Source organism: Thermobia domestica, chromosome 7 (genome assembly GCF_964235325.1).
Source record: "Thermobia domestica chromosome 7, izTheDome1.hap1.1, whole genome shotgun sequence".
Classification (NCBI taxonomy): domain Eukaryota; kingdom Metazoa; phylum Arthropoda; class Insecta; order Zygentoma; family Lepismatidae; genus Thermobia; species Thermobia domestica.
Window position 1 is genome coordinate 29,242,881 of NC_137460.1, and position 21,449 is coordinate 29,264,329.

At 35.8% G+C, this 21,449-nt stretch overlaps 1 protein-coding gene across 1 annotated transcript in view; it reads left to right on the top strand.

Moving 5' to 3' along the window:
* Positions 1–21,245, top strand: part of LOC145689956 (uncharacterized) — a 37,621-nt gene extending 16,376 nt beyond the window's left edge. The window contains exon 2 of the mRNA XM_081764336.1: positions 20,169–21,245. Within this exon, the coding sequence (XP_081620462.1) occupies positions 20,169–20,358 (190 nt within the window). The 3' untranslated portion in view covers positions 20,359–21,245. The remainder of the gene's footprint in view (positions 1–20,168) is intronic.
* The last annotated feature ends 204 nt before the right edge of the window (positions 21,246–21,449 follow it).

Here is a 21,449-nt window from a genome sequence, read left to right on the forward strand (position 1 = left end):
ATAATCATGAAATGTACTAAAATGTTGTACAGACATCACACTAATATTGTTTTCTTCCATGTAGTTTTTTCATTGAAAGCAAGTAAAACTAAGGGGAAAAATGGGGGGATATGGGTGCTTTCTTTCAAGCAGAAATTTTATTTTATTTGATGATACGAGCCTAGGATACTTTCTACGAGAGGGGATTTTTCCGCCATTCCATGTTAATGTGACCACTGCCAGAGGACAACAGTAGAATATCCGTTTCTTATCAGCCGTAATGTGCGTTACCCGAACATTAAAAAAGAACAAGGAAAATCAATTTAGCAGGACGTTTGTTTTAGTCGCTGCTGCCGATGTTTTGCAGTACTGATTCCGAGATTTTGTCTAGAATGCTTAACATGTCGTCATATTGTTATCGTTTAGAAGATATTTTGTTTTCACAGACGGTGTTATCACCTGAAGTACTCCACAGTTTGCAGGTTCGATCACAAGCATTTGCACTTCCTTCTGTCGTAGAAAACAATCGAAGGTAAATAAAGTATAAGACAACCCTACTAGAAGGCGTTGTGGAAGGTGGAAGGTCATTCTTCATCGTGCATTGCGTAACAACCAAGACGGATGATTTGGAATGTAGTTTTTTTTTTTTCTTTTACGCACATGTGTGTGTGTGTGTTGATGTATGAATATGTGACATTCCGAATTCATATACCAGTACCTCTTTTGTATCAACTGTTTTGGTTTTTATTTATTAGATTTAATTTTATTGTGTGTGCTTTAATTATGTAAATAACCTACAAATTCTGAATGAATTGTATAACGTGACTTCTGTAAATAACTTACAAAAAACATTGATCAGCTTTCAACTGAGGAAAAACTTGCAATTAAGGCTTAGACAAAACAAGCAAAGGACAATTCACGAGTGTGTTCGAAAAAAAATCCAGTTTAAATTTACAGGATACTTTATAGCAGTAATGTTGTTTGCACTAAATATATATTTCCTCAATTTATTTTAAATTTTCCTGGATAACTGTGAATAAAGTGTGTTCAATTTTTTATAACACTAATCTCTGTTACCAACTCTCTTCAGTTAACGCTGAAGAGAAATTCGGATCACTGTCAGGGACTGAGTATGCTAGAATGAATCGTTCGCAATAATCTAGAAAAAATATTTAGTGAATCTACAAAGCTTCTGAAATTAATATTAACTGTACCTATGGCGTCAGCAAAAGACGAAGAGTATTTTTCTACATAAAAAAGAATTGACACTTTCAAGGAATGTCCCAAGAAAGGTTATCACCATTGGTTAGGCTTTCCATCGAAAAAGACCTGACAATAAGAATACCAGATTTCAACCAGCATGTATTAGACAGATTTGCTCAATCAAAGAGAGGAGAATGATCTTACTATTTAATTAAGGTGATTAATCGGATAAAATGTTCTGCATTTTTTTTTATTTTTTAAAAACAGAATTTTATTTAATTTCACATGTTACATAGCATTTGCATCTAAAGTTATGCTGATTAGTCAATGAGTCCACTTTATATCTTCTGTCTCTTATCGTTCGTACTGCAACACCCGAAACCACAATCCATTTCCGCCACTGGTACCGGCGCATTATTGTTAGCAGTTGGTACAGCTATTCATCCGTATCCTTTTCGACCCATCTTTCTTGACAGATTATCCGGGAATCCCTACGCTCCCTTGGGAAATCCCTTGTGCACGAATTGCACAATCTCGACCTAAGCATTTTGAATACAGCAGCTTCGGTGTCTTTGACGTGACCATGCCGCATTCGCTCTATCATTCAACATAGTCGAGCTATAGAGCTTTGAATGCCATTTTTCCACGCTTTCGGCACCTTGTAGCTCCGAAATTATGTACGTTGGACAAAAGTTTATTTGACCTTTTTTTTCTTATTTCTGTGTCAGGAATCATCCCTTAAATTTTGTAACATAGTCACGTTGTCACCTTGTATATTTTTTAAAGTGAAAATGTTCAATGTACACCTCCTTACTGATGTGTATTCGCACGGAAATTTGTAGAAAAAACTTCAGATTTTGATGATCTTTATGTGGTGAAAGAAAATTATTACGAAAAACTTATTTGCTGAAACCTTATGCAGAGTCGAAGGTAAACTTCTGGTAAAAAAAAAAAAAAAAAAATCTTTTAAACTTATTGTATAATACTTCTAATACAAACAAAATTTTAATAGGAGTTCTTGAACAATGCTTACCACGAAGAATATGCTACTCCTTCTGGAGTTTTAATGAGAAATGGGTTATAAAATTCTGTACGGTTATGTATTTATGAAATATGATGAAAATTACACGACCAGTTTCTACGAATATTGTCTTAAAATACCCCTATTTATAGTTTATCCCTATTCTGGTGTGGTGACAAATTCCACATGATAGGGCTATTAATAAAAGATTTATGAAATATGAACAAGTTATTAGTAGCCTGGCGAACAGCCATAAAAAAATACAACTCGGCGCACATTGAAGTATCTAACCCTAAAACCCGGACAAAAATTGAAAAAATAAAATTTGAAAATCCATGAAATAAAATTTGTTTCTTGTTCTTCGATAACTAGTGGATCTTGTAAACATAAATACCATTATTAAATTATGAAAAGAACGTAAATAATAATTATTGAAATCATTTAATTTTTCTGGCGATCCCAATTTAAATTAGTGTGGCTACGCGTACAGTTTTTGAGGTATTCATTTTAATAATTATATTAAGGTCATTATCAGCAAAAGCTGTTTTGTTTTAAAGGGCATTGATAGAAGTTTTAACCTAATGATATGTGAACATTAAAGTTCTAAGTTTTGGTGGAAAAATATATAATAAAAGGTCAAGAGCTTTTTGCAAGAATAAGATATAAAGTTTACAAGAAGTGTTTTAGCTTATGTTGTGATTCTAGTTGATCAATGATTCCTTTTGCATTTGAAAGTTCAAGAATAAAAGTTTGCCTGAAATTGCTTAAAGAAAATTAATACATTTATATAGAGGGTGTCTCACATATCATTGCAACCTGAAATATTTACAAAATGACAAAAATGTGGCAAATATAGTTACGTAAAAGTGTACTAATTACAGGGGCCTATAAAATCCTGTAAACAACAAGTTCCCACAGGGGTTCCATCATAGAGCCCCAGGGGCCAACTTGAAAATTTCAAATAAAACCACCCTATTTCTAACTAAGATTCTAATTCTGAGGTCAAAACTAAGCAACTATTACTTGAAGCACTCTTTCGTTGTTTCTAATAGATGCCGCTGTAATCGCAAGAAAATGAATAGCACCGTACGTACCTCTCCTAACTTCGCGACCTCAAATATTTCCGAAATCACAAAAAATGTGACAAATATAGTTACGTAAGAATATACCCTATAAAATTCTGTAAACAAGAATTGCCCCCAGGAGTCCCATCATAGGGCCCCTGGGTCCAACCTGAAAATTTCAAATAAAAACCCTCTATTTTTAATGCAGATTCTGATAATGCGATCAAAACTAAGTAATTTTCGTTATTCTGATAGATGGCGCTCTAATCGCAAATAAATGAATATCATCGTACGTACCTCTCCTAACTTTGCGACCTCAAATATTTCCGAAAAGACAAAAATGTGAAAAAATCAAGTTACTTAAGAATGTACCGATGTCAGGGGCCTATAAAATTCTGTTAACTACAAATGCTCCCAGGGGTCTATAATAAGGCACCATCGGCAAACTTGAAAGTCTTAAATGGAAACATCATATTGTTATTGCAAATTCTGATTCTATGATCGAAAGTAAACAACTTTTACTTGAAACACTTCTTCGTTATTCTACTACATGGAGCTGTAATAACAAAAAAAAAATGGATATCACGTTACCCACTTTAGGCTGACGATAAGCTAAATACCTCGAGAAATGCACTTGCAATTTAAGTACGTGTCCAATCATTTTAAAACATCTATTCAATTAACATAAAGTAAAGTTGTCTTCATCTTTCCAAAATTCCAAATAGGAACCCTTTACATTAATACAGGCTCGGATAGGGTAACTGTTCCAATAATTGACAGTATAAGAGCAGTATTTGACAAATTGCATGTTTTTTACCCTTCAAATGAGTCTAACTTATTTAACTCTTGTGTAAGTACGAAGGCATCCTTCCTTCACCCATACACACCACCAGAAAAAATATAGACTGATAATTATTTTTAAAAATATATATACGAAAATTTTTATTGTACCAGAAATTGACACTGTGATTTGGGAGAATCACCAGTACTAATTGACACATCGTGACCCTGCAATTGACATCTCTTAATATCTTACTTCGAATGAACTACATACTTTTCTACCACTTTACCAAGCTGATTTATAACAGTTTTGAGATATTTTTGCATACAATAGATGTTAATATTAAATAATACAAATATTCATAGCATAGTCTTGTTTCCAGTTGACATATGACAAGAAAATTAAGTACTGATAATTGTATAATTGAAAAGTAAAATATTTTCTAATACTATCCGTGAAATATTATCTTATTTGAAATGTCCTCGGTCGTAATGTAACAGCATCGCATAACACAAGAATTAATGGCCTAATGATGCCGGAAAACCTTTATGGTAGTTTCATCTGTCGGTATGAGATTTTTATCTTGCGTATAACGGCATTATCCAATTATAGAAATCGACCCGTAAAATATGAATTTTATGTCCATCTTTATCAATATCAGTGACTTTTAGCCACACAAATTTGTCTTCCGTGACCTCTCTAAAAAATTTGACGAACCCTGTCCTTATCAATAACAGTAATGCAACCGATATAAAACTGTTCATCATAATAAAGACGTTTTTTTTTTCAATTTTACACGTTGATAGTTGATGTGATGTGGTTGGGATGTCACTGTCCATTCCCAGACTCTCTTGTGTGGTGGCTCAGTAGTAAAGTGTTCACCTCCGGTGCTTGGTGTCCCTGGTTCAATCCCAGTTCGCTGTGGACTTTGTGGTGGACAAACACCGTGTTCGTGGGTTTCCTTGGAGTTCTCTCGTTTTCTCCCACTTTCTTCATTTCACTCATTTCTCATCATCACCGTCTCTTTTAGTCTAACTATCATAAACGTGAGACGTAAAACTTAAAGATTTCATTTAAAGAAGAGTTAGTGTTTTCACCACCTGACGGAATCTGAAGGGACGAATTTGATGGCACGGACGGTATTTCTAACACTTGTGGCACTTCCGTTTTCTCCGTTTTCCTATGGGCTATCACCAATATCTAGGGAAAACTGTGCCCTCTCGCTAGTAGGTGTGGCCAGTTTGCAACTGCGTTGCATTCATATGATCACTAGCTGAAAGTGCTCTCTGAGTTGACTCAGACCTATTAGATGTAATTTTACTTTGCTCCATAGATGTGATTTCACTTGTAAAGAAACAAAGCAGAATCTCTTCTTAGCTTCATCAGTGTTAAGCATTCACAGAGTCCATAAATATATTTTATTCCCTTTTTTTAACTAACCGGCTACTGTAGGCTACTCTACCAGTGGCAACGTGCCAAGTACGAGTACTGTAGATTAAGGGAAGATACTTGCTTAAAGTCATATTGAACGCTCAAAAAGACAAAGGAAAATAAGGGAAAAGGCCTAGGTCCACTTAAGTCCGTACCAAGGGGATATTTACCACTTCAAGATTTTTTTTTTTTTTTTTTAAAAGCAAGGTCGATTCTCTGTTCATCACAAAGGTGTCAATCCAAGACATTTCGAACGATGACAAATCACAATAATAACAAAGGTGTGTGAACTGTATAATTTTTCTGCAGTAGCCTAGTAATTGACACCCCCTGTCAACTACTGGGATTTTATAAGAAATCATGTTTTTAACTCTACCAGTAAACTTAACTTCACTGAAATACACGGTATACAAATTTCTACTGATATTCATAGAGCTTAAGCAAGTCACCAGTAATTGACAGGGGTGTCAATTACTGGTGATTGCAGCTAACTTGTGACCAATAATTGACATCCCCCTGAAAACTTGGTTTAACTTTCAAGAAGCTAAAATTTTTGGTTTAGTCTGATCTATTAGTCCTTCAGTTACATCAAAAGATCTTTAAGTCGTCAATCTTTATTACGGTCTATTTGATATGCACATGAAACAAAAACTACTTCTCACTGTCCACCGATGTTCTGCTTCCTTTGGAGTACTACCACCTAATGACAAATATTAAGAGTAGTGTAGGATTGACAACACCACAAAGGAATAACAGGTGGTTGCATTTGCTGGTATCTAGTCCCGCAGTCTTGTTGCGGCGAAAAAAGACGACAGTGTCAGTTACTGGTACATTGTCAATTATTGGGACAGTTACCCTACTGTGACCGAAAATACGCAAATTTTAGTTTATGTATTTTTTCGTTGTCCTCCTAGATAAAACATAATTCTCAAATAATAAAAATATCATTGTATGTCATCTGAGGTTGATAAATCAAAACACGGTTCAAGAACTGGACACGCTGTGTGATGTTGGTGCTAAAACTTGCAAACAAAGTTATGAACATGTTTGTAATAATATTCTTCAAGAACTATGATTTTTCTGTGAGCTTGTAGACACTATGAAAGTTGATCAACTCTAGTTCTCCATTGGGACATGAAGTTTTAATTGATAATCGAACATAGTGTCAAAAGAGAATTAAGTTATTAATTTTTGTCTTGTTTATATAGATATGTATAAACATGAGAGGTAAAAGTGAAAGTGAACACGTAAGGTTGTTAGGTGGATCTATTAAAGTTTAAAAGGACATCATCATTTTGTTGTTATGTTTATGTAGATGTGTATAATTATGATTTGATTTGAAACTGCATGTAATTCTATCTGAGAACTGAAAATAAATATGAACATGTGAGTTGGTCAGTAAATCTAAGCGAGCAAATGTGCTCTTATAAATTTAGTGTAACAAATAATATTTGACAAAAAGACACATATGTGTCACCAATATGTTCTTGTTCTCTAAATTCTTATGGTTGATTTTAAATTACGGTCCAGCAACGTAGAAGCCATTAGATATTGGTAGGAGTAAGCATTATTACAGAGAACCTCTGAACATTCCAGCTGTATTTCAACTGGTTAGTATTAGAGCTCTCAAATTAAAGTTCTAACGCGCACGATGATACGAGGATGGAGCAATCACCAAAGGTCATGTGCTGAAGTAAGAGTAATATTTAACGACAAAAATTGCGTTCCACACAATCCCATTTCGAGATCTACTGTTGAATGAATCGTAAGACGCTTCGAGGAAACGGTAACTATAAAGTATTGTAACATTCCTGGTCGACTTAAACCGGCGACAAACAGCTTGATGTTGTAGTCCTTTGTTGAACATACTCAACTTAGCATTCATAAAGCTGCTGAACAACATGACATTAGTCACATTTCTGAGGAAAGAATGAAGAAAATGAAGTTCCACCAACACAAGGTTTATCTGATACACCAGCTGGATAAATATGTCTCTGATTGGCGTGTAGAATTTTGTGAATATGTGATGAAAAATCAATGATAATCCCACTTTTCCTACTAGCAATATGTTCTCTGATGAAGTCACGTTCCACCTAACCGATTACTTTAACAAAAGTCATTGCTGGTTTTGATTTGACAGCAATCTCATTGGTCCTTTCAAACACGTTCTACATCCTGAAAAGTTGAATATCTGGCCGGTAGTATTAAATATACAATAATAAATTCCTTCCCAGAGAGCATGCTTGCTTGCCGCAAGCTTGTCTGTTGCTTCTTTTTAATTTTATTTCGCTTTGGCTTATACACAAAAGCTTATTTCTGCTTAGCGCAAGCTGTAGTGCGGGCAACGCATGCTTCACTTGCGAGACGCTTTTCTTTAGATTGAAGTAAAAAGCCAGCGGGCGTTCGATTTTCAGTTGTTCTCAAAAACCACGTGACGCTGATCTCTTAACTTTCGGCCACAACAAGGGTGCCCACAGAGGAGGGTATGACGCAAACTGCGTCATTGAAATATTTGGGGGGGGGGGGTAAAAATCTATATAAATATGTTCGAGGGGGTGTAAAAATTAAATGAAAAGAAGATTTTTTCATGAAAGAACACCTACGGATATACAATTGGGGGTGTGCGTCATGGACATAAGGGGGGGCACCACTGGGCGACAAGATGGTGTTCGCGTTGTTAGCGTCTTTTTAGAATTCACCTTGAATAAAGGACAAACTTAATTTTTTTTATTTGTGCCGTCTAATACTCTAGTCCCACGTACATATAGTGTAACTCTTTATTTCCTTATATTTCGGTAACCATGAGGCATAACGAATTGTAGTATTTATGTATAAAGCATAAATGTGAAGATAGATGGCAGAAGATTTTAGCCTACTTATTTCGCTAAAGAATACAGAATTGTTGCAGATATTTTAATATAAACTTAAAGTTCAACTTACGGTATAAACTTCATTTGAACGTTGTGTTTAAAGTGTGAACATTTTTCTGCGTTTGTATATAAAAAGGTAGAAATTTCAAGCATTCGCTGCTAACATAAGAATATGTTGGATATTAGTAAGAAGCAACGGCGCATTCCTTGTCACAATAAAACCGTTAAAATTATGTTTATTTTAATGTTTTGTGCAAGTTTGAAGACGTGGTTGTTTTCACGGCTGTGTATTTGCTTCAATAATTTGGAAAATGAGGGGAAAATATATTGTAGTATAGATTTAATCAGACGGTCGATGTATACGGATTTCTTATTGCTTTGTTTTATCTAAATTTGCTTACTGCAAGCTTCAATATGGCTTGTTTGGCGTGACTTTCGCTTGCAATAAGCTTAATAAAGCTTGCCATTAATGAGTTACGCTTATACTTGGCCTGCGTTTGAGATAATTTGACTTGTGTTCCACTTCTGAAGACAAGCTTGCTGCAAGCCTTGTCTTGATGTAACTAACTAGCTTGCAGCAAGCTAATTGGCCTGCAACAGCAAGTTTGGGCAAACTTGCAGCAAGTTTAAATTGCTGTTTTTTTTTTTATTAACAACAATTTGACTTCTGAACTGTGTGAGGAGATGGTTTTAAATCATGTAGTTCCAGCAATAAGAGACACTACAGACGACAATTCTGTCCAAAGGTGGTTTCAGCAAGATGTGCAGGACCGCACAATCATGTAAATATGCAACAATTTCTGAACACGGAGTTTTCTAAATAACGGATTGGCAGAGGAGGTGAGATTGGGTTGCCCGCTTGTTCTCTGTTCCCATTATTTATCACCACTAAACTACTTTTTCTGGGTTTATCTAAAAATCCGAGTATATCAAACAATGCCAACCACTTTGGATGCCAACCCATCGTCAAAGGGTTATTGATGATTTTGCTCTTCTTCAACTGGACAACATCAGGAATGCAGTATTTGTGTTTTACCACTGAATTGCTCACTGTCATACCAAGAAAGGTACGCAGTTTGATCACATGCTTTGAAACATCAGTTACACTTTGTTCATCTGCCAATTTTAGACAACCAAGTAGTTAGGGGCAAGGAGACTCATGATAATAAAGTTCTTCAGAAAAAAAGATAACGGGAAGACACTACGTGGCTAGTAAAGATGACCCGTAGTTACCCATTCCGTAACTAGGGTAACAGTAAATCTAGATATCAGGAAACGAAGAAAGCACAATGTTTTTTATTCTCTACTTTCATGTAAAACGGAATTTTCAACGAAGTTAGGCTAATGTTAAATCCAAATGTATCAGTCACCCATCACTAACACTACAAACTGGATTTTGAGAATGCATTTAAAGAGCAGATGGATCTCCTAACTGTGGAATGTAAAAAAGAGTGTACCAAGAATTAGACTGTCAAACTGATGTATATTGAAATACAAATGGCACTCATCTTGAGCAATTTTGATTCGAAATGTAACACGCACGTATTTATAAACAAAAAAATGATTTTGAGTTTTCTGTCTTTTAACATAAGCATTATGTCATTGTGACCAAACACACGTGAGTTATTAACCTTTTAAATCGGGAAGATCATTTACAATAGCCCTGTATATCAGTTAACGATCTTTGTGCTTTAACCGGTTTTCTAAATTTGTTCTATAAATCTCCTTTGTCATTTTTGCTTTTTCGTACTAGTGTGAAGTAATGGTTTTACCTAATCTGTCCGTGTTAGGTGATATTTAATTAACGAACATATTGGTATTCTTGACCTTTACAATTCTAGGAAAGATGTTTCTTGTTGCAAAACACAAAAAAACTTTCCTTTCCATATCGTAATGGTCTACCACGGTTGCATTGAAATGCAAATGAAAGCATTTCATTTTATGCTAAGCCTTTTTGAAATATTGGAAACATTTCGTGCTTTATAATTACAAGCGTATTTCTCGAGATATTGTTTATTATCAATCCCAAGTAGCTTACGACGATTTTCTTCTTTTTTGTGATTACAGCGCCAACTATTAGAATAACGAAAACGTGCCTCAAGTAAAAGTTGCTTAGTTTTGATCGCATAATCAGAATCTGCATTAAAAAAGGGGGTTTCCTTTTGAAATTTTCAGGTTGGCCCCTGGGGTCCTATGATGGGACCCTTGGAAGCACATGTTGTTTACAGAATTTTATAGGCCTCTGACATAGGTACATTCTTCCGTAAATATATAAGGTCGCAAAGTTAGGTGAGACACCCTGTATATATATTTGCTTTTACGTGAGTTCAGAAGGTCTTACATCCCCGAGCCGCTAGTGTCCCACTGGCTTCAGGGTTTCGTCGAGTCGAAACAGATATCTCGAATCTGGGTTTTGAAGTTACCACCGCGTAGCGGCGAGGACTTCCTCTTGGTCCGCACTACTTCGATTCGTCGAATCGAAGGGATCAATACGAACTAACGCCAACCATGTGCATGCGGTTATTATTATATATTATTTTTTCCCCTGACGAATTGTCCCTAAAGTGAGCTCCGGGGGTCAAGAGTAACCTGTGCCTCAACATTATGAAGTGAAAAATCTTGAGACAAGTGCGATAATTCTAACAATTCAGATGGCAACTGTCGTCGATAATTAGAAAATGAGTACTGGAGAACTATGAAATAAAGTAAATAGACACGCGTGATTTTTTTATAGAATTACATGGCGAACGCTTTTTATCTTATCACAAACAGTTATCATCTCATATACACAGTTAAAGGAGCACTCTGACTGACTAAATTAAAAAAAGAAAAATCAAATCAAATCTTTGAGTTTTACGTCTCACGCTTATGCCAGTTAGGCTAAATGAGACGGTGATGATGAGTAATGAATGAAATGGTGGAATGAAGAAAGTGGGAAGAAACGGACCCACGCACACGGTGTTTGTCCACCACAAATTTCACTTGGCGGGGGCTGGGATCGAATCAGGGACCCCAAACACCAGAGGTGAACGCTCTACCACTGAGCCACCGCGGCCGCCATTAAAAAAAGAGATCTCAACGATTTATCCGTTTACAAGCGACGTTTCCTTCATCGCCTCCGTGGCGAAGTCGAAAGAACACCCGCACAGTAATACTACGTTTGGTGGTTCCAGTACCCCTCTTTTTTCACAGTTCTTAGACTCACTTTAATGTAAACAAATCACACATATGGACAATTTAACATATTTTGGGGGAGTAATTTGGTGATTCATTGGCGTTTTGTCGCGACTCTGCCACTGGTGGGCCGCTGGTAGTATAATTTTCAAAACCGAAAAGGGGCCACCGCGGATCGTCGCTGCGGGGCCGCCAATTTTTGGCGAGATATCGATAGTTGCCCATCGCTGGTCCACCGACGCTTACAGCATGGGGTCAGTTCCCTGACATAAACCCATGAGTTCAGGGGCGGCTCTAGGATACTTTATATCCTATGTGAAAAGCGTATTTACGCCCTCATAATTTTCTTCTCTCCAAAACGCAAACGAAGGTGGAGCCTTGTCACCAGTAACATTTTCGCATCATTACATTGTTACAATTTATTTAAGCATTAAATTATATAAAACTTACTCCCAATGCCTTTCTCTGTATAGTCTAAATAAGTAATCTGTAAGCCATTTTTTTAAACTTTTTTTATTGTTGTGGCATTTGGAATGAAATTTTACGAATTTAACCACAGGGCAACAGGAAATTAAAGTTTTATTTTAATGTAAACCATGTCGATGTCCATTGTGTATATAAAACAACATGGTTAAGAGAAAGCAAAACTGAAATTTCTTAATTTTTTTTAATTATTTTTAATTTGTATAATTATTCTGTGAAAAGCTGAGTATCTTAAAAGATGTCCACGTCAGTTGTTATCCAATTATATAAATTTAGTGCTCTGTAAAGAAGGACCTTTGAATAATCGACAATCTAGGGGGGAAAGGTAGAAGAGGTGGGTTTGGTGCTACACGGGTAGGAATGTGAAGAAATAATTCTTGAAGTAGGGCTTCAGACCTTAAGTTTCTATTGACTACCTTATGTAGAAACTTTACATTTCTGCGAAAATCCGGAGTCTGGATATTCATATATTGCAGGAGATCATCCCTGGTATTAGAATGAGCAGCGAGAACACTAAAACGTACTCTGGCGAGATTCATGTTCTCCCGCTCCACATAGATTCCAGTAATGGATCTTGGGTGATCCCACTTTTCATTAACTTTCTCTTCCTAAATGTGTAAGACGCTGCTCACGTACGTTTTGGTTAATGTTGATAAACGGCAGGCAAAAAAGCCTGTAATTCCGCCCCTAAATGTTTCCACCCTAGACAGACTCCTAGGTTGTCTATATGGACAAGCCGACGCTGTATGAGTTTAATCTTTAGTTGATTGAGTTGATACAGAAAAGTAGAATTAATTTATTTAAATAGGGTTTCATGCAGTTAATTCTATAATAAATGACATTTATTGAAACTAATAAGTTCATAAACTGCACCTTGTTTTATGACGCATGAAATTTGTTGTCTGTCCTGGTTTGGTTATTCTGTCCTTCATACAAGAATCGTGTTTTTCGAATCAATATTACAGTTAGCCTTCAAAATCCATATTAAACATGGCAAGGAAAATCGGAAAAAGAGGAAACAATAGCTAAAGAGACGAAGAAAAGAAATTCAAACCATTTTCAGAGAAGATATGGGTTTGTTAGTGGACGCCCTAAGAAAGGCCATGGCAATACGAACGATTAGAACACTTCAAGGAGGTTTTCTGCTGACCTCGATGTTTTGCGGAAATACTCCGGAGTCACGAGGGTGAAGGCGTGTTCCACAGCTGCTCGTAATTCCTGCATTCTGTGATATCGAGTGTTTCTCATTTGTTGCTTTATGAAACCCCAGAGAGCATTGTCTGGTGTCGTCTGATCGGGACTTGTTGGAGGCCAGGCAAAGGGAGCTGCTCAAGATGCACAACCTCTTCCAATCCAGCGGCCAGGAAATGTCTGATTCAGGTAATTGCGCACGAGAATCGCGAAAGGCGCTGGTCCTCCATTCAGCCGTATCACAACAGTAACTTTGCTACCATTTACTTCCAGTCGAGGCACCAACCACTCATTAAGCATCTCCAGGTAAGAATATCCACTGACATTGTCTTCGAAGAAGTAATCCCAAAAATGAGTGTTCCTCTCATTCCAGTTCATACCATCACCTGTGGTGGGTTTCTCTCCATCTCTTTGTAAAATCGGAAACCACATTATAACGTTCCGAGAATGCATACTCCGGTAGATAGCACACTCGTATGTGAAGAGGACTGCATGACAGGATCGTTTGGAAGGGAACGCCTTAAGGAGAGTTCTGCATGTCTCACCGCGCATCCATGTCGGCGTCACTCAGTTCATTCACAATGTATTGGTCGGTAGAACATCAATTTTGAATCTTCTTTCATGTGCCTCATCATAGTGGTCCGAGGAATACCAACCTCCGAAGACCTTATACGTGTTGATTTTGAAGCCGACTGCTGCAATGATGCTTCCACTTTTCGGCACGTCTCCCTCCGTTTTATCACTCAACCGATTCGGGGAAGGTCTTTCACACTGCCCGTAGGAAATGCACGTTTTTCCCACACAACATTGTTGCTTTTCTTGGTGGATTAATACCAAAGCGATCTGTAAATTTCGCTTTAAAACTGTCCATGCTGTCACTTGTGTAAGCCAATTTCCTAAAGCCAATCCGCAACAAATAATTTTTTCTCAATGTTATCACACATCGTTGATTGTTCCAACTTCACTGCAAATAAATGTTACAAAGCAGAAAACGAATAAACGTGGATAGCAATGTTGCCAGACAATGCCAAGCAATTTTTACCAAAAATGTTTTGGGTAAAACCTAAAACTGTCAGAAAAAACGACCACTTCCGGACTACACTGTAATATGTGGGAAATGCACCTGAAAAATTGCACTGTTTGACTCTAGAGATGGAATTTTTGTAACTTGGCATCATAGTGCTGCGTTCGACAATAGACAACAAAGTGCACAAGAAACACACCAGAACTTTGGAAGCCCAAACTGTTCTAAGTGCAGAGGAGGAAAATGTGTTACTTCATGACGTTTTTATAACTGCGAACTGAGGTTTTCCTTTTACATCTGCAGATATTCATCTGAAGGTATCTTGTTAAAGGGTGTCAGCACAGAAAGTGTTGAAGAGAGGATATTTACCAACAATTTGCCTGTGGTAGATTGGGCACGGTCATTTAGCAAGAGATATGTCAACGTTCTTGCTGTTAGACGATTTAAAATATCAAACTTTCTAGAGCTGTAGTGTACCATGAAACGGTGAAGAAATGTTTTCATAATATGAGTTAACTCTTGGAGAACATCGTAGCCAGTATCATACACTACGACCCACACAGCACACCGACATCCAATGTACATCCATTTAACGTTCGGACAAGGATTTACGGGATGTCCAGTGGACGTGTGGTTTTGGTCCATACAACTTCTAGTGGATGTACACGGGACAGTACACGTGGCACAGTTGCCATGAGTCCACTGGAAGTCCAGAACGTACATATTATGTTCATTTCTGGCATTAAAACGAACTAATTATTTACATACAGACGCCCAATGGACGTTCAGAGGACATGGACTTTTGGTCCATACGTTGTCCACTGGATATACAAAGGAATGTTACTTTGGGACAGTTGCCATGCATCCCGTGGACGTCCAGAACGTCTATATTTTGTCCACTTTCGGAGCTAAAATGTAATAATTATGGACTTCCAATTGACGTGGATGATGTCCATATGTAGATATCATTGGACCTGAACGTACAAATTGTGACTATTCTTTGTTCCTACACAGACCAATTATGGACTTCCACTGAATGTTCTAAAGGACTGACACAGAAGAATTATTCAATTAAAGCCTGCTACGGAAGCCATACTATCTAGAATCAATCTATTTCTAACATAGGTTAAATTTTACCATATCAAAGTGACATCTAAATAAGCAGTCTTCCATCAACTTTTACTACAGTCAACAAACACACACATCAACCTTTATACTATAAAGGTTTTTGTGCACACACAAAAACCAATAAGACATTATTATGGTCATATGTTTTAATATGTTAAAGATTTCGTACCTTTCCAGTCAAAATTCTGGTTCTGTGTACCAGAAAAAAGTTGGTTTTCGATTTTTATCTACTGAAAGATCAAACTATTTGAAGATTCGGTATCAATAGCAAATCTAGTTCCAATTTTACTTGAATTAATCCTTCCATATCTCCCGAAACTAAGAACTCAAAATGTAATTAACAAAGTAAAGTATTCTGCCCATACGATTCAGTTAATACAATTTGTTGATTAAAAAGCTTCAAACCTGCATCCTCTTCCACTCTTTGTAGATGCGTAGAAAGATATCACAAACTGGAAATCCTATTTCTAAGTTTGATGTAAAAACCTCTCTCGATTCAAAATCTGTGAGTTTTACGTCCCACGGTTATGCCGGTTAGGCTAAAGGAGACGGTGATGATGAGTAATGAATGAAATGGTGGAATGAAGAAAGTGGGAGGAAACGGGATAACCCCGAGAAAACCCACGCACACGGTGTTTGTCCACCACAAAGTTCACATGGCGGGGGCTGGGATCGAACCCGGGACCCCAAGCACCAGAGGTGAACGCTCTACCACTGAGCCACCGCGGCCCCTCTCTCGATTCACTCTAAAGTTTCAAATTCATTTGTAAAATATCAGTTCTGTCTTTTCCTTTGTATGAACAGACAAGACAGCTACGCTTTACTTCTCATATTTAAACAAATGATGACCAAAACTTTTTAACTCTATCCCAAAACTTTTTCCCCTTATTATCACATCTCATAGGAGAAATATTAACTTCAGTCAAAACGTGCCGTCCATTAAGGGCCGACAACGTTTCAACTTATTGAAATTATATACATTAAAGAATAAGAAAGGCGTAACATAAAAAGAAACGAATAAAATAACGATATACTTTATTGGATTACCTCAAATTACATCTCGAAGTTCTTAACAGTGCTTCTTATATTGGAATTTTTGTAGATTGACTGCTCCACACTATTTGTTTTTTAATATACTGAATGAGATTGTAATATGATTTTTTTCGTGTAAGAATGGTTTTCAAGAGTTTGGTATACCTGTTTTATTCTTGAGATTATAAAATGTATCATAAACGCATAATACTGTTACTAAAATAAATATTTTTAAAAACAAATCAATTTTAACCTTCTAGAAGTAGGAGTAAATATATACAGAACCATTTTAGTTTAGATAGATGTATTGATATATTATATTTAACTATTATATTACATTACGATGATTCACTGACATATGAGATTCTTTCTTCGTGCGTTCCATATTTATTTTTTCTGAAATTAAGAAAATGGGAAAATTAATTTTAGGTATATTCAACATCACAACGATCAAAATTAAAATCAGATTATGAGGTTGCTGTTAAGTAAGGTTCTTTATGATTAACTTTAAAGAGTAAAAATTACATGACGGATTCAACCTGGGACCTTTTGGCTTTAAACTATACAAACCGGACTCAAAGGTATACAAAGTTACAATTCCAAATTCCAAATTGAACTAGTACAAATTACAAAATGTATTATTAGCGGCAGTTTCAAGCCTTCTGAAAATCTACTTGTTTCTTGCAGCCTTGGGCCACAAAATGTATTTCCCTTTCATACTTTATTCTATTTAAGCAAAAATACAGTGAATCATATTGCCGTATAGACAAATTTCAAATTTAACTTATAAAAGTCGTGATTATTATTGTTATTACGTTCAGGCTAAGAAACAGGCTTCCCCATTCCATTGTAAGATCGAAAGAATGTTAAAGGAAGGAGATTATTTTCTAAAATATCAGAAAAATATATACTATAAGTACGAGTATATTCCCACCTATCCGAAATAATATATATACAGGTGGCAGTGCGAAGCTCAGCGCTGGCGTACTGTTTCCAAAGCTTAACCCTTTTAGAATTTATAGTAACTTTTGTTACCATGGCGTAGTATCGTATTTGATCGCTTACTTAGGTTCTATAACAAATATTTAAGCCGTTTTCTTGTTAGTCAAGTCAATGGTGGACCAAAGAACACACCAGATGCGTTTGGGAACCGGATGGTCAACTTGACGCAAGGTGGGGCGGACGGGCGTGACATTTTTCTTAAAGCAAATTTCAGAAATTTTTCAAGCCTTTCATTTTCAAGATATCAGAATGAAACTTTGCATACGGATTGCGTGCACCATTTGGTATTTCTCAAATTTTTTGAGATCCCTATGTGAAACAGGGCCGGGCCCGAGGGGGTGAGTTTTTCAGAAAAATTTCCGGTTCATCTGTACGATACGGACATGTGAGTGGTACCGTTAGAAAGAACTCGTTATACTGAAGAAAATTACGTTTGAACCATGACTTTATGACTCTAGGCCAGATAGTAATGACACAGTACATTTTTAAGTATATATATATATATATATATATATATATATATATATATATATATATATATATATATATATATATATATATATATGGATCACCTTCATAGTTTTAAAAATTTCTCCCGACCTTAGTTTTCGAAATACAAAATTGAAATTTTGCACACATACTATGTACATAACAACGTATTTTCAAATAAAATTCAGATCCCTGTGTCGACCCAGGCACAGGCCAGAAAAGAGCAAAAACTTCGATTTTTTCTTTTAAAAAATTCCCAGTTTTTTTCTGATTTTCCCCTTCCTAGTGTATAATACGGACAAGCGAGTGATATCATTGGAAAGCATCCTGTATCCTTAAAAAAAACTAGGTATGAACCGCGATTCTTCGACAAATATTAAGGAAGCAATAGATGTTTGAGTGAAAGCATCAGATTAACTCAAAAAGTGGAAGTCCTAAAAGGGTTAAACATTTCAATGCATTTATTTATAGTTTCTATCTTAATCTACTACTTATGTAGAATGAATACAAATGAATACCAAGATGTTCGTTGAAACGATGATTTTTCTTTTCCAAAGTTTCGTTAAACACTCAGTAAACACCCTGACACTTTTTTTTTAAAATTAAGTTAAACGGGTAACTGTAAACAAGTATACTATTTCTTCAATACAACATAGCTGCTTGGTATCGTAGAGTTTGTTATCAGAGTACATTAAACTTCCGTTTCTATTCTGTACGTTATCTTGTTCGTCTACCTGATGAATTGCGCAATCCATTAAAACAACCGTAATATCATTTCACTACTTTGGAAATTTGTGGAGTTTTATAACTTAAAAATACACTAGCTCAATAAATCATAACTAACTTTTGTTCTCTTCCCTCCTGTCTCTCCTTCGTTCGTCGCAGCCACTTCTGAATTGTCGTCTCCACTTTTTTCCCGTAACTGTCCCGCAAGCTTTTTCTACGGATTCTGTGGAAAGAAGAATATGTGTTATAGTTGAGTCTGCGTGTATTATTTTTGTATTCTAACATCTGCAGATGTATTAGATCTAAACCAGTTATAACCAAAAAAATAAAAATAGCAACTAAAGAATTTTGCAATTGGCGTAATCATGTCTGTTTTCCTCTAACCTGGGCCGTAACTTGTTGGGGGGCAGGGAGGGCAATTGCCCACAAGGGAAGCTCCCCGCCGTTCGCGGGAGCCCACTTTAGGACATTTTTATTCCATATACGATACATGTAATTATAAATGAAGCATCAAACAGGTTCACTACATTGCATAAACAAAATGGTACACAAAAGGTATATAAAACAAAAATGAGTCGTGGTCCTACTTCAGTAAAAAGTGCCTACTATTAAGGGCCCCAGATAATATTTGTTCTTATGGCTTTGAGATTTGTAAATATTGTCCCTTTAATTAATTTGTCATGTATGGTATGGAGCCTGGAGAATGAGGGAGGGCCCACAAAGTGTAAGAGAAAGATGGAAAGACGAACCCTATTTTCGAATTTTGTGGTAGGGTCTAAAACAACCTCTTGGAGGGGGCTCAAATATTGATGCTTCCCCCCCCCCCAAGAAAAGTCTAAGTTACGGCGCTGCCTCTAACTTTAATTTAGAGCAATATATGATATATAAATTTATTATGTGTAATTGAAAGGAAAAATGTCATAAGGTAGGTATTTGTAATCGACTTCAAAAGTGTTATAAATCTAAATTTGAGCCCATTTACTACGAAAATATATTTATTGCACATAAACGTGCTACATAATAATAATAATAATAATAATAATAATAATAATAATAATAATAATAATAATAATAATAATAATAATAATAATGAACACTAACGCAAAAAGATGCAAAGCAGAAAAAGAACAAATAAATACCCTCTAATACTGTGTAAATATGTATTCAATTTACTCTTCCTAATATATATGTCAACGATGTGAACTGCTTTAAATACTTTTCCATATATTCTGGAAATTTACCTGTACTATTTCTTTTAAAAGGAGATAAACATATTGGAGTCATTGCACGTAAATTATCACACTACAGCCCATTTACAAGCCGACCCTTTTCTTTCAACTAAACTTTATTTCCGTGTACTCCTGGATAAAAATTTCATTAACTGTCTTAGAAGAAATGATCAAATCAATTACAATTTTATCTAAGTATCATTATAGCTTACAATTTAACCTTTAGTTAAGACTAAAACGAAATTGATAGATTAATTAGTTTAGAGTAAATACAGAATATATTAGAGTACAAGTTTAAATAAATAGTGATACAATATTTTTGATAAACTTTAATATTTCAGATACGTGCCTCTGGCAAGATGCTACACGTATCAACCTAACACTGCATTTCTACTAGGACAGTACTGCAAATGTCATTTAATTCTGGAGATGGTGAGCTATGGACTGTGTTGTCATGGAAAACCCAGCCACATATCGTCGGTCCTAAAGAAAAACTGGCATTGGGTCTCGCACAAAATAATCACTATTTGATTTGCCGATAAAGTTTTTAGTTGCAAGGCTATTGTAATAAGACTAGCATCGAAAGAAATGTTGGAACGCCGCTCATGTCTCATACGGCCCAATTTTGAATCTAAATATTATTTAAGCGAACATGAATGTTACTGATTGCGACAGCACATGTTTTCCACGATTTCACTACACGCATGAAGTCTTCTGAGCTACATCAAATTTTCAGGAAGAGTTTTTTTCTTGTCTTTAGAAAAAATAGTCACATGAGTTAAGACTGTAAATCAAAATAAAGTTTCAAATAAGTCCATGGACACTCTCAAAACATGATGTTTTTATGGAGCAATCCGGCATTCACATTAGTCCAAAACGCATATTTTGTTTGTTAACCACACCATTCAAATAAGTAATGCCTATCACAAAAACACATGATGTTATGTTTCCGTATTGTTTTGTAACCAATAATATTCATGTTCACTTAAAAGTTCAAAATCAAACAGGCGCTTATATTCTACATGTTCTGAAAACATTTCTTTACAGTGTATTTTTTAATACTAATCCCATTACACTATCCATACAAAAAATATTTTATCGACAAAACAAATGGTGGATTACTTCAAGCATCACCGATGTCATTTAAGTGTTTTGCTTCAAAACCCACAATAAAATAAATGGAGCAGGTAGGGAAAACTATCCAGGTATTCTGTAGTATTTACTTACCAAAAACAACTTTCATTCTTAATTTTCCAGATGCGTTGTTGCCTTTTAGATCACAGTAACTGTACTGCACTGCCACTGCATCACTTAACAGGCGTTTCAATTGCATCTATTCTCCCAACTTTACTAAGGACATTCACCGAAAAAAAGAAAAGAAAAAGAAAAAAGAAAAGGAAAACATTTCACAAAGTGTATTTAAATCAAAATTATACATAGTAGAAAATAAAGGAAGCAGATTTGTAATAAAGGTCTAAAATTACGTAAATGAAAGTATTCACATATAAAGCACTGAAGAATTGAAATGCGGGATCGTTTCAGTCAGAACAGAGAAAGAATCACTCAAAAAATTTGCATAGAAATACACAAAATTGCAACTACCTTCATCTGAGATTTTATGG